At 44.1% G+C, this 14374-nt stretch overlaps 1 protein-coding gene across 2 annotated transcripts in view; it reads left to right on the top strand.

Moving 5' to 3' along the window:
• LRMDA (leucine rich melanocyte differentiation associated) overlaps positions 1–14374 on the top strand; it is a 1079387-nt gene that overhangs the window by 8689 nt on the left and 1056324 nt on the right. Inside the window, exons 1-2 of one of the 2 annotated variants that reach the window (XM_036027547.1) lie at positions 6563–7199; positions 14031–14131. In XM_036027547.1, coding sequence (XP_035883440.1) covers positions 7170–7199; positions 14031–14131 — 131 coding nt within the window. In that variant the 5' untranslated portion in view covers positions 6563–7169. Of the gene's footprint in view, positions 1–6562; positions 7200–14030; positions 14132–14374 lie in introns of those variants that run through there. The other variant, XM_036027546.1, reaches the window with a different exon arrangement.

The following is a 14374-nucleotide window of genomic DNA, read 5'->3' as shown; positions in this document are numbered from 1 at the left end:
GCTTTAAACGCCATCTAAAAGTTGAGGGCTCCAAAATTTCTAACTCTAGCCCAGATTTGTTTCCTTAACTCTCGTGTATCCAACTTCCTCCTTGACATTTTTACTTTTATGTCTCAAAGTCACCTCAAACTTCTCAGATCCAAAAGTGATTCCTGGATCTCCCCCCACCCCTTCTCATCAATTTCAGTATGAAAACTCCATCCTTGCACTTGCTCAGGCCAGAATCTTGGAGTTACCCTTGACTGCTGTGTTTTTCATACTCTCCACGTCAAATCCATCAGAAAATTCTGCTCTTGCCATCTTCAAGATGGCACTGTTCACTGTCTCCAGGTTTCCTGTGACAGCCTGCTTTCTAGTCTCCCTCCGTCTGCCCTTCCCTTTCCCCGGTCCATTTTCAACACAGCAGCCAGAACAATCTTTACAAAATGTTGGTCTTCCATTAAAGGCTCCTCATCTCACTCGAAGTATAAGCCCAAGTCCTGACCTCAGTCTACCAGGCCCTAGATGATCTGTCCCCTTCCCTGCCCCACACCCTGCCCCATGATTTTATTTACCTTTCTTTTCCCCATTGCTCACACCACCCCAGGTACTCTCACATCCTTGCTGTTTTCCAAACCTGCCAGGTACCCTCCTGCCTTAGGGCCTTTGCACTTGCTGCTCTAGAGGCCTGGAACATTTTCCCCCCAGATGCACACCCTAGAACCTATGTGTGCCCATGTTGCCTCCAGATACTGCATCTCAAGGGCTTCACTCACTTGAACTATGGAGCTAGGAACAATCCAAAGCCTGGTGTAGCTGTACCTGGGAGACTCATCTTTCTGATGGGGGTGACACTGTGCCCCTGGAAGCACTTGAGCTCAAGTTCCACCCACAAAAGCATAAGCAAAGCGACAACACGAGACTAGGAGAACACTTAGAGCTATTGCATTTGCTGTTCCCTCTGCCTGAAAACCCCTTCTTCCAAGTCTTTTCATGTCTGGCTCCATCTTATTATTCAGACTACAGCTCAGATGTTGCTCCCCTTAGAGAATCCTCCTCTGAACACTTTACAGCTCTCTGAGGCCATGCAGTTTGTGCATCACAGAAGCCTTGCAAGTGGGGCTGAAGTTCAGCCCATGCCCTCCTGATCAAGGATTTCACAGAAGAAAGGACCTGCCAGGTTTGCAGAGACCTTGGACATTGTATCTAAATTAGCCCCCTGCCCCATTGTCTGCATAGCATGTGCCAGTGCTATCTAAAATTTTATATCTCATATACTTGAAATTATATTATCTACTCGCTACCTGTGTCCTTCCACAAGAATGGAAACCTCATGGGAGTAAGGATGGTATAGATCTTGTTCCTTATCATACCTTTAGTGCCTGACACATGGTAGGTGCTCAATAAACATTTACTAACAACAGCATTCTCTCTCATTTTGGAGAGACGTGCACACTTACTTATATTTTTATTTTAGTTAATAAATAGCAACTGAAGTCAGTTAGTTTACATGTAAGGAAACTGAGGATTTTAGGAATGAAAAGATTCATCCAATGACACCCAGCTAATTAATAGCAAAGCTAGGTCTTGAACCCAGGACTCTCCTACGTGAGGGTGCAGGACACTACATGGCTTGACCAGCCCTTCATCTGGCCACAGTCTTCTGGTACTGGTGGTGCCAGGTGCAGCTGACACTTGCTCTGCCCCTGTCTTAGAGCTGCACAGAGAGCTGGGGCTCCTTTCGGAGAAGTGGGAAGAGACTCTGAATTAATATTGGTAAATCATGCCAGAACCCTTGTGTGTGCATTATTATTATTGCCCCCCATATGTTCTAAAATGATTCCTGTAAATAATTATAAAAATAAATCTCAGTGACAAATTTTTTATTTTATTTTATTTCCAGGAACACATTTATTCATCATAATCTCTTCAGGGGTAGGACAAATTGGAGCACTGGGTAGTGAATACAATTTGCAAATAGGCAATATAAGTAGAGAGAAAATTAATATGTATTCCTCAGCACTCTAAAAGGAGAGGAAGAACATTAATAGCCATTTCCTTGCAGATATAACTTTGAAAATGTTATTTCTGATCCATCAGCGTGGGGCTCCGTATGAGGAAAATGGTTAAAACGTGACAAGAAGCGATTAGATGTGAAATGGCATCTTTCTGGCGCTCCTCCTCAGCCTCTTCACCCTGTTCTTACTGGGACATATGAGGAGTCCAGTTTTATTTTTTTCAGATTAGAATTCTGGCCTCGGGTCAACTGCTCATTTGCTGGGTGATGCCCTCGGCCTCCATTTGCACAATCAGTAGTTGGTATAGCTGATTTTTAAAGCGTTGAATTTGGATGATCACAATTCCAAATTACTTGGGGGTGTCTGAGAAAAACATAGATGCAAGGGTACCAACTGCTGGCTAGAATCTAATTTCCAAATATTTTAATTGAGTTTGGGGAAGGTGCCTTAGCCTCTAAGTGGCAGAACATCTCCATGTCAAGTTGGCATTTTGGGAAGGTACTTGGGGCTTAGACATTGCTCCCCCAAACCCCACTGGACAATATACAGTTGAGTAGGATCTTCTGGTCAGTGTTCCCTTTCCCTGTCAAAAATTTAATATGAGCCCCTCTCCCCAAGTCAGAGATGACTTCCCTCCCGAGCTCAGCTAAGGACTGGAGTATTGGGCAAATTCCAGGCAAAGTGGGAAATCAGATTTGTTTTTCATTGCTGTTTTGGGGATTTGTGAAAATAATGCTAAAAGTCTGCCAGATAGCAGTTTCAATGGTAAATTCTCTCTCTCTCTTTTTTTTTGCCCTTGCAATTCCAATCTCCTCCCTTGTTGTTTTTAATTACAAGAGTAGTACTATACCTGTTGCAAAAATCACAGAAGTGGAGTGAGAAGCAAAAGCCCCTTTCCCACTCACCTTCCCAAATCTATTCCCTTCCCCATTCTGTGCTAATGTTTGCATTTTAACAGACAACAATATAATCCATAAAGATAACAAAAGAAGGGAAATCAGAGGCATTGAGAATTCATAATAGTAATAATTATTACAATAGCAAATAATAATAATAATAATCTAACATTTGTGCAATGACTACTCATGCCCTACATTATGATTGCATTTAATATTTATTTTTTAAAATTTAATTTGTTCTGGTTGGGAGCATAGATCATCCTCAATTCCCTCACATACATGCAAATACTACACAGAGTGCCTGGAAACCTTTTCTCCTTCCTCCACATCCTAAACTCCCTCCTCCAGGCTGAAAGGGGACTGCCTCAGCAACAAAGAGCATTTTGTATGCAGACATCCAGACTCGTTTTTTAATTGAAATTTGAATGTGGTGAGTCTGAACTAGGGTCTGGGGCATGATTAATTACAGCAACCATCTTAATCTGCCCAGGGGTTAGGCCTGGAAGAAATGAGGGCAGGCTGAATAGAAATTCGGCTAAGGATAGGTAGGAATGCTGATAAAACTTTGTTAACTGGCCCTGCCCTTTTCTCATAGGGTGATGCATTGAGCTGGAAGATTTAGGAACCCAGTTCCTGTTTCTTTGGTTCTGGCCAACCCCAGAATCAACTCCCTTGATTAGAAATAAACAGGATCTTCCTTTTTGTCCCTAGGAATGTGAGGGAGGAAGGACTCTAGGGAAAAGGGCCTCTTCTGCCAAAGAATAATAATAATAACAAAGATGACAGTAGTAATAAAATATTGCCCTTTTCATCAAAAGTGATAAGGAAATGTCCAGACATATGTGTTAAACATTCTAACTCTCCATATGCATGTGTTAAGAGTTCCAGGATTCATAGAGCTAGGATTTCCAGCTCAGATCTGATTTGAACTTTCTGTTCTATAATCCTCATGTGGGTACTATACAAATTAGGCTACATGTCTCAATTTTGGATTCAGAAAATAGGATCACAATTACAGTGCTTCTTGTCAACTTAGTACTATAAATGTCTGAGCACAAGTCTCTCCTGAAGGGTATGTATGTCTTAGTCATGTATACTTACAGTGCCTAGCACAGTGCTTTGTCCTTGGAAGCTAGGGCACAGGGGCTGTGGAATAAAATGGGGGTGAGACAGGGGATGCCTGCAACTCACTTTCAGTTGGTCATGAAATGGTGTTAAGGGACTGAGGAAGAATCCAGATGACTATGAGAGCCTTTCCTTTCCCTCCATGCTCCTGGGGCAGGGGCAGAAAGAGGTGTGTTCAGGGTGAAGGCCCAAGAAGACCTGTCTCCTCTATTTGCTCTTGAAAACTCCTCTTATTGTATAGGAATCATTTGTCTACCTCCTGGGCTGGCTGTATCTCAGCATTCCTTTGTTCTCTCCTCTCCCAAAAGGAGGTTCATGAAGAAGTTTACTTTTTACTATTTCTTTTTTAAAAGGTTATATTTATTATTTTTAGACAGAATGGAAGGGAAGTAGAGAGGGAAACATCAATGTGTGGTTGCCTCTTGAGTGTCCCCTATGGGGGATCTAGCATGCAACCCAGGCATGTACCCTGACTGGGAAACGAACCACAACCCTTTGGTTTGCAGGCTGGTGATCAATCCACTGAGCCACACCAGCCAGGGCAAGCTATTTTTACTTGATTTTCCTTTTTGTTCAAAAAGGTGATGCAGTACAAAGATGTCCCTGACCCCTCTCTTCTAATTTTTCTTGGTCTAGAGATAAAGATTTTTTTTCTTTCTTCCTTTCCTCCTTTTCTTCCCCCTCCTCTTCCTTCTTTTCCTGTTCTTATGTTCTGAAGACTAACTTCCAAAAGCTGAGGGGAGTAAGGAGAGGTTGATCTAGTCTGTTAGTGGAGGAGTCCTCCCTACTACATTTAGCAAATTTCTGCTCTGCTCAAGAACTTTCAATAGCTCCCTTTTGTCATCAACTTATATTTCAAACACTAAAGTCTACCTTAAGCTGAGTGATCCTGAACTTTATTTATTTATTTATTTATTTTTATTTCCCCAATCATCTCTCCTCTACAATCAACTGGCCTTCCTGACATATTTACATGGTGGAGACAAGATTGGGTCCAGAGTCATTCTATGTAAAACAAAGAACTAAAAGCCAATCAGAGGGTGGAAGAAGTAGAAGAAGAGGCAGGAGAGGTAAGGGTTGATGGAATGATAAAATATCTTCAGGGACATACTTGAGATTTTGGCCTGTGTCATTAGTTGTTCAGGAACCATTGAAAGATTTTAGGTAGGGTCAAATTAGGCTTTTAGAATGATCACCCCGTTGCTATGTAGGGGAGGGAACAGTAGTGGGGGCTTCAGAAAGGTAGAAAAGATCCCTGCCTACTTTGTTGTTATTTAAAGAGTCTTCAGAATAGTCTATGATCCAAAGACACAGCCATGTATGGAGGCAGGGTCATGGATGAGATGACCCTCTTCCTGGCAGGAGGTTCCAATTTCATCTTTGAATAGGTTTGTCTCTCTTGCTGGTCAAAGCCCTTCTAGAAAGGTCAAGGTGAAAGGTATCTGGGAGGGCAGAGTATCATGACCAACAGAGACTGGGCTCACTTCCTCCTTTTCAGTCAGGAAAAGCAGACAAAAATGGACAATGGACCAGAGAGGGTGTGTCCAGCAGAGAAGGAGGGAGGAAGAGCATGAGGAGCTTGTCATGGGGCAATAGGCCTGGAAGGATTCCCTTTGATCCCCCTTATCTCTGAAGAGCAAGCTTTCTTTTTTGGCCTGTAGGACCTTTTGTTCCAGCATTTCCTGGAATCCCCCAAAGTAAACACAGCCAGGTTTATGTTCTTACAGCTCCACTTTGCCGTGTCCCACTCCTCTCAGCAGAGAGTGGGGCAGGCGAGTCCACCCTCAGAGGTCAACACCGCTCACCAGAATGCTGACAATAAGGGTTCACATTACAATGTGTTGGCACCAGGCCTGAAAGAAGGCGATGAGAGCCACAAAATGCTTAACTATGACCATAATTATCATCCTAGCTGTATAACCAAAAATTCTAAGTGCTGTTTAGACACACCGGACAACAAAAAGCCCTGAGAACAGCCCCTGGACAGAGGTGGGGCTTACAAATAGGTCTGCAGTGCATGTGGGGCCTGGAGCCTGGCAAGTCAGGCCTTAGTTTTACTGTCTCTGTTTGGATGGAGTGTATACCCACTGGCATGAAGAGGGCTCTTGGCTGAAATAGGGACAGGTGATAATGTGACAACGAACTGGTATCTGGTAATAGCTTTGTGTATCCTGGGGTTGGAGGTGTGAAGGCAAAGAGGCACAGAAAAAGTTTGGATTCTTTCAGCTGAGGACAGGCATGAGCTTCCAGTTACCTGCCCTCCAGGCCTGATTTCATCCAGACAGGAGGCGGCAATGGCCAGCCCTCACTTCCAGATGAAGGGAAAGTGTGTGTGGTCTGAACCCAGGGATAACTGTGCCTGCCAAATACCCTTACTCTGTGAGGAGGGAGAGAAAGAGTGAAGAGAAGAAAAGAAGCCTGAAATTTGGGCAGACCATTGAACCCTCTTCCCAGGGCTTATTACTGTCCACAGGGGTGCTACTAGTTGAGCCAACACTTTATTTATAAAGAAAATTCAGTTCCCCCTTCTCCCTCACAAATGAAATGCACCCCACCAGGTGTCCATCCAATCTCCCCACTTTCTTCCTCTCAAAAGTTGGGAGGTGAGTTCCTGCCAAGAGGCCCCTCCTCTCAGCAGTTGAAGACAGTTATACAATCTGGATTGTGAAATATTGGAAAGGCCTGGCTCACCCCCGCTCCCCACTAACGGCTCAGATAGGGTGCCCCTGATGGGAGTTCCGTGCCCCCCAAACCCGGTCTGACCCTACTAACGCAGTAGAGCTCTTGGCATAGAGTTTTAGGGGACGCTGTTCTTGTTCCCCTGACCCCCTCATGGCGCGATAGAGTCCTGGGAAGCCCGGGTGGCACGGGAAGTTACACGGTCACGCCACACTGACGGGGCACGGGCCACTGCGGGACACCTGTTGCGGCACGCACGGTGGGGTTGCCGAGTCTCACCTGCGCACGGGCTGGCTCCTGGTGGTGCTGGGCTCACAGCTGAACCGAGTTTGCGATAGCCTGCGCCTCCGGCTTCCGCAGGGTCAGCTGACCGTCCAGTGCGGAACTAAAGCCCGGCCGGCGCAGCCCGCTGCTACCACGTTTTGTGCTCCACGCTCTGCAGTTAGGGTCGCAAGTCCGCCCGGTCGCTATGGCTGGGCTCGTGGTCAGCGGATCGCAAGTAAGTCTGCCAGCCCAGGCCCGCCCCGCTGGGGCACAGTTGGTCTGGGGAGGGAGCACTACGGCGAGGGGCGCCCGGGTTGAACAGGGCTCCCTGCTCCTCCACATCAGGTCTGCAGGTGGGAAGTCTGTCCCATGCCCAGGCCTGCCCTAGGTTGGTAAGAAGAGACCCCGATTTTGAGTCGGGCACACTCCTTAGCTGTGGCGGGAAGGGGAAGGCCCCCTCCAACCCCCGGTCGCCCTGGTAGCTTCCACCTCCCTCTGCCCCTAGCGCTCACTGACCAGGGCCGGCAGGTGGGCTTCTCTGTTAGGTAGAGTGGTAAGTGGCCAAAGCCCACCGTACTTTTGGGGATCTACAAAAAAGTTTTAATTTCTTTAATAATCAGTATAAAAAAGAACTCTGATCAAAGGAAACGTTTTATTGTATTTGTCTTTTACCAAATGCTGTTGTAAAATGCAGGCTTACCTTTTTTTCTTTTGGTATTTTGCTTTGTTGAGTGTTGTAGATGTTGCGTTTTCAGTAAGTTGAAGGCAAGACCCTTCACCAGTAAAAAGATTATGACTGGCTTTATTTCGATACTTGCTTTATTATGGTGATCTAGAACCCAAACCATCATATCTCCTAGCTATGCCTGTATAAATTTTAGTTTTAGTTTTTTAAAAAATGTAAATAATGGAGGAAAGAGTCCAGGAAGGCAGAGAGGTGCCTCTGGCCCACCAGAGAAAGTGAAATCATGATGCATCCCAGCAGGCGCTAGGTCAAGGGTCCCTTGCAGACTGGCTCTGGCTCCTACCCACAGGGTCCTTACCCGGGGCAGGCAGAAGGCCGCAGCCCTCCAGTTTTCTTATGTTGGCACCTAATTTCTTGAATAGGTGCCTATGGAAAATATCAACACTCCAGTTTCAACCCTGGGTGATACCAACCAGCTTCATTTGCTTTCAGCCCTGTGGTGAAGCCTCAGGTGTTTTCAGTCATGGCTGGAGGGCTAGACTCAGCCACTCTGGCACTGGGTGCCTTTTACCTGCTGGAAAAGCCAGGTCTCTATTTTTAACCTCTGATTAAGGCAGCCCTCCAACTCCCTACCCTTCCCTGTACACCCTAGAGAGATAGTTCTAAGGTTTTGAAGCTCTCCCCTTGGATTGCCTAAAGCAGGTAGTGTCAGGCACAATTAGATTTTGAGATTACTTTTGGGCTAAAGGGAATGTTTTCCCCTTCTCAGAGTTCAGAAGTGAGCAGGTCAGGGATGTACCAGCCTGGCCAAGAGGTTAAAAATGATGGGTCTTGTTTAGCTGGCAAGGAAAAGGGGCTTCTGGGAGTTAACATGGTTGCCTAGAGGGCAAGGCTGGAGGGGAGGGCCTCTGCCAAAGAAGGGTCCCTTTCCCCTCAGACCGTGGTCTCTGCATTTCAGACCCAGCATTCTCTGACTGTATAGGTCAGAGAATGCTGACCCCAAGGGTTGGGGTGACCTCAGAGCATAAAAAATCCTCCGAGCAATTACAAGCTTCTTCCAGCTTCATGGAGGACTTGACGATGGCCCTGAGAACTCTCCTGTGCCTGCTTTTCTGTCTCAGTTTCCCAAACTTGATTTTCTGTATACCTCCTGCTTTAAGCTCACCCCAAACAGCCCAAGGATAATAACTGACCTGGACCTGAGGCATTTTTGAGCCCCCGGGGACTGTTTTAAATAGATGGACCTGCCAGGGGAGGAGCTGGGAAATGTATCTGAGGTGTTAGTGCCCATGTCCTAAAACCACCTAAAGACCCTAACCCGGAGAGGCAGCCCAGAGGTTAGGGTCTTTTAGCATTCTGCTCCTTGCAACTTCTAATGACAGCCATCATAAAACAAAGCACTTTGAATGTGTCACATAGTAGTTCTCAAACTTTGGTAATCATTCATGGGGCTTGCCATGAGCCAATAGGGTTAATATTGTTTTTATTACAACGTTGCTTAAATATATACATATAAAACCAGATATAACTTTTTCTAAGCTCATATTTAAGTTCTATAAACTTCAAATAAAGGGATGGTTTAAGAATAAAAAACCCATCAACACCAATAAAATTAAAATAATTTAATGAGGCTTCTACAGGCCTCAATATCAAATGCTTGGAGATATAGTTCTCCCTCCACTTTCTCTGTAAAACCTTTCATTCAGCATGGATCTGACTTCACTGGACCTTCTGTTGGCTTGAATGCATCATTTATATTCAGCATAAAGTTCTCAATCTTCTTTTCCCTCTAGCTTATGACAATTAAAGTAGTGGCAGCAATTTAGTGGTAGATATAAATGCAAACTTGGAATCTGGGCATTGAAATTTTGTGCCCAACAGACATCAGAATAACAAATCCCTTCTGTAGTAATATTGGTCTAATGCACTTCTTTGTCCAGTGGTCACTAGGTGCTGAGGACCATGCTATGTGTTTCAAAGATGTTATCTCATTCCTCTTATATAAGTACAAATGAGGGTAATATGTGACTCATGGAGCTGTCTCATGAATGTTGACTAGATAATAGCCAGGTGGTGGGCATTTAATGAATGCTGGAGGCAGCTGGTGTTTGACTAGTTTACAGAAGAAACACAGTCTGTAAGACTGTGGCCCATCCAAGATAATACAGCTAGTAAGTAGCTGCCTAAAGACAAACTTGTGCCCAGGGCTGTTTCTACTCTGGCAGAGCTCCTAGTAGTGCAAATTCATTATTTCTTAAAAGTTTTATGTTTCAATTATAGTTGACATTCCATATTTTATATTAGTTTCAGGTGTACAGCATAGTGGTTAGATAATTATATAATTTACAAAGAGATCCACCTCCCACTGATAATTCAAGCACCGACCTGACACTATACATAGTTGTTACAATATTATTGACTGTATTACCTAGGCTGAACTGTGCATCCCTGTGACTACCAGTTTTTACTTCTTAATCCCTTCACCTTTCTCACCCATTCTCCTAACCCCCTGCACCTCTGGTAACCCTCAGTTTGTTCTCTGCATCTGTGAGTCTGTTTGTGTTTTGTTTATTCATTTATTTTGTTCTTTAGATTCCACATATAGGAGAAATCATATGGTATTTGTCTTTCTCTGACTTTTTCACTTAGCATAATACCCTCTAGGGGTTCATCCAAGTTGTCACAAATGTTGGTGGGGATTGAAGTTGGTGCAACTGCTGTGGAAAAAGCTATGGAAGTTCCTCAAAAAGTTAAAAATGAAACTGTCTTATGACCCAGCAATTCCACTTCTGGGTACATAGCTGAAGAAACCCAAAACATTAATTTGAAAAGATATATGCACTACTGTATTCATTGTAGTGTTATTTACAATAGCCACAACATGGAAGCAACCCAAATATCCATCAATAGCTGAATGGATGTAAAAGCAGTGGTACATATATACAATGGCATATTTCTTGGCAATTAAAAAAGAATGAAGTTCTACCATTTGTGACAACATGGAGGGACCAGTACTAAAAATTTAAAATCAAGGATCCCTTACCCCTGGCTGGGGCCAAGTATCATAAAATCTTCTCTGTGTGATTATGGACAAATCCACCATCTCTAGAAATGTCTTGGGAGTTGGACTGCCCCAACTGCAAAAAGAGACCCTTGGTGTGCTACAGTTTAGTAATTTTCTGCCACCCTTTAGCAGGGTTGGGTGTGTGTATGTGTAGAAATCCTCCCAAGACAATTTTATTTTTCTCTCTTGTATTTCTCTCTGTAGAGGTCTTTAACTTGATATGTTTCAATTCCCCTGATGATAGTGTCCCTTCATGCTCTCACTTCACACAAAGTAGAAGTCTTGGGGTACAGATTATATAAGGTAGGTTAAGTTAAAAAGTATAAAACTTTGTTCCTCAGTTTAGTGTATATCAAGGTAATTGACTTAATAGAATGACTTCTCATTTCAGATGTGCTCTTCTGTGCTGTTTAAGATTAATCTCTACATCCCTTCTCTTGTTTGCTGAAGAAGCTAACACTTTTTGGTCTGGTTCTTCTGGCCTCGTGTCTTACATTAGGTGGCCGTGTGCTCCAAGAAGCTTCATGACATCCTGAGAAGTCGTGTCTTCTGCTGAGGTCTCTTCTTATTGAGCGTTGGTTGCAGTGCCTGGCAGTGGCTGCTGTTTTTAAGCCTGGCTAGGAACACTTCGACATGGTTGGTTGGTTGTTTTCACTCTAAAATCATCTCTAAAAGCTCCCAAGTTACCATGTAGGTGGTCCAAATATGCAAATGGCTTGTCAAGTTGATTTTCCTATTAGGTTTTGGAGACTTGGTCTTTGTCTCTGTGGAATGGGAACAAGTTGTGCTTTGTTTAGTTTTCTTAGGATGTTGTGCTCTTTGAGACCATGTAATAAAACACGATGAAAGTCTTGTCAGACATGTTGTGAATGATTTGAATGCTTTGTAGTGATAGTTCTCCTTAGTGTTGCTAATTTCCTCTGAAGGGGAATCTTACAAAGAAAAAAGGGGAACAAATATTCATCTCCTTTCCTAGTGCCTGACACTTTTCTGGTGACTTCCACATGATGTAGCTCTTGATCTTTCAGTTAAGAAGAATCAATTTGGCCCTGGCCAGCATAGCTCAGTGGATTGAGCATGGGCTGCGAACCAAAGTGTCGCATGTTCAATTCCCAGTCAGGGTACATGCCTGGGTTGCAGGCCATGGCCCCCAGGAACCACACATTGATGTTTCTCTCTCTCTATCTCCCTCTCTTCCCTCTCTAAAAATAAATTAAAAAAAAAAAAGAAGAATCAATTTGAAGCCAACATATATGATAGATGTGCCATTGGCATTTGTCGATCAGGAAAATCCACATGTGGATTTGTAAGAACTCCATGCCCTCAAGTTGGCAGTCCTTATTCCCTATGCAGGCCATGATCTGGGCACTGTCAATGAGAAGCTTATTACATTGGGCAGGCCTCTGGAGTCCTAGTTGTCCCGTATAAACACAAGGGGTTTTGAAAAACTAGGTCCCTATAGATTTAGTCCCTGGTGGGTCTATGAGGAAAGAGCTTGGTTGCTACATCTAAAACTCAGCTTCTCTGTTGTATGTATCAGAGCTCTTGAATGATGATGATATGTACAAGATGGTGGTACATGCCAGCACGAGAAGCAGGGGTTTTGTGGTGAGCACCATGGACCTGGGTGGTCAAAGTGGACTTACCATGTAGAACATGATAAGGGAAACTGAATATCCTGTGGATATTCTGAGTGGATATCCTGAGGGAAACTGAAGTCCCTAGATTGAGCTTTATATCCTCAGTCTCTCCTTGGTGTATGATTTCCATCTTGGCTTGGAAGCAGAATTTAATTTACTATACAAGTGGGTCTGAAGAAAGATGAGTACTAGGCAGAGAGGGGAGAACTTGCTATGTTGAACTTAGAGTCCTTTGTTTTTTAGCCTGTATCTTCCTGAGTCAAAATTATTTCATTAGAGTTAGCTATTTTTCTGTCCCTTCTCCCTACTTTTTCTCCTCCAGGAATGAAGTTACTGAAGGACAGTGGATACAGGATATTGTATTGTCAGACGTTTGTCCCCATTAGATAGGAGAGGGTTGAGAGATGATTTGAATCATTGAGGGTGCTAGGGTGAAGTGTGATTTATATTAGGTTGAGCTATGTGAAAGTGCTGTTTTTGTAGTTTTAAAATGATTGAATAGTAGTTATTCATATGGTTAAACCTAATATCTGAGATGGCCACCATATTCTTGTTTCCCATCAGGAATCATAACACCTTGGGGAGTCTTTTACTCATTCCAAGACATCCTTGTCTGTATGCACAGAAGAATGTGGATTTGTGGGTGGCAGGGATGGGAGAGGATCAAGGCTGTAGCTGTGTGATGGGCCTGAATTTCTACCTGGAAATTCAGGGTAGAGTCCTGCAGGGAAGTATCATGTATCATGACCCACTAGCCAACTGGAACCCACTTGTTCAATGGATTTTGGAATGAGTTGCCAACCCTGCCCATGCGGTGCTGTCTGTAAAAATGGGTTTCAAATACTAGGTGATTGCAGCAATGAGAAAGCCCTTTGACCTTGTCAAGTCAGAAGTTTTGGGATTAAATTTTCATTCATCCTCTTAATAGTTGGGCACACACTAGATTAATAATAATATAAGTAAAATAATGCCTAAGGGAACAGCTCTGCAAGTAGAGTGGTGTTGACTGCACAAGGCTCCTTGGAGGAGGGAGACTTGGAAGGCCTGGCCACTAGTTGTTGTCCTGTTGCCTTTGAATAAGCTTTGTTCAGACTGAGGCAGGCATTTAATACACAGTGGTAGTAAGATGGGATTGGCGGTCTGGGAAGGTTTTCTTGTCCAAACCTATTTGTTCAGCACCCTGCAGGTTGAATGCTAGTAAGTGCATCTGCTGTGTCTTTATGAGGTTATGTGCATAACAGGGTATTTGGGAAAGGCAGGGGACAGTGGAGGAGGAGGAGAGCCAGAGGGGCAGCTGTTGGAAAGGCCCCTGAACGAGAGGGTGATATTGCTGAGATTATATCACCATGCTCTGACTGTTTTTTGTTTGTTTGTTTGTTTTTGGATATCTGAATCCAGCCAATTTTAGTCCAATTTCCATTGTGCTAGGATTAGTCTTCATCATGCTAAGTGTACAGGAAAGGGGGAGCTGTTGGCAGAGTCCTGAAGCCCCCAAAGCTGATCTGATCAGAAAAACAGCCACAAATATGGTATTTGTGTGTGTGTGTGTGTGTGTGTGTGTGTGTGTGAGGAGCTTGCCTTTAAAGTTGCGGAAGCAATTACCAGATCAATGACTCAGGGCTGCGAGCAGCTGGGTGATTTCCATTTGCCACATTTTCTGTTCCATTTAATTTCCAGGTGTCCTACATAGGCCAGAACTGCAGAGAAATTCCAGATCACCTCGGCAGGGACTATGGACATTTTGCGAAGAGGCTCGATCTGAGTTTTAATCTTCTGAGGTATGTAACCTTCACAAGATGCAGACCAGGCCTGGGAGGCCCAGTGCCTCTGGTAACAGCTTGCAGGTAGAAGCCACCTGCTCTAGCTCTGCCTAGGGTGCAGGGATGCGAGATGCATGGACTTGCACCCGATTGAATGATTCTTTTGGCTAGCCTCATCATGCCACTGAAGAAGCAGGGAACATGAGCACCTCCATGTCACATAAGTTCCTAGGAGAATTTCACTTTGTTCTTTTCCTTTCT

This window comes from Phyllostomus discolor, chromosome 5, assembly GCF_004126475.2.
Source record: "Phyllostomus discolor isolate MPI-MPIP mPhyDis1 chromosome 5, mPhyDis1.pri.v3, whole genome shotgun sequence".
NCBI lineage: Eukaryota > Metazoa > Chordata > Mammalia > Chiroptera > Phyllostomidae > Phyllostomus > Phyllostomus discolor.
This window is presented reverse-complemented; position numbering and strand designations above follow the sequence as displayed.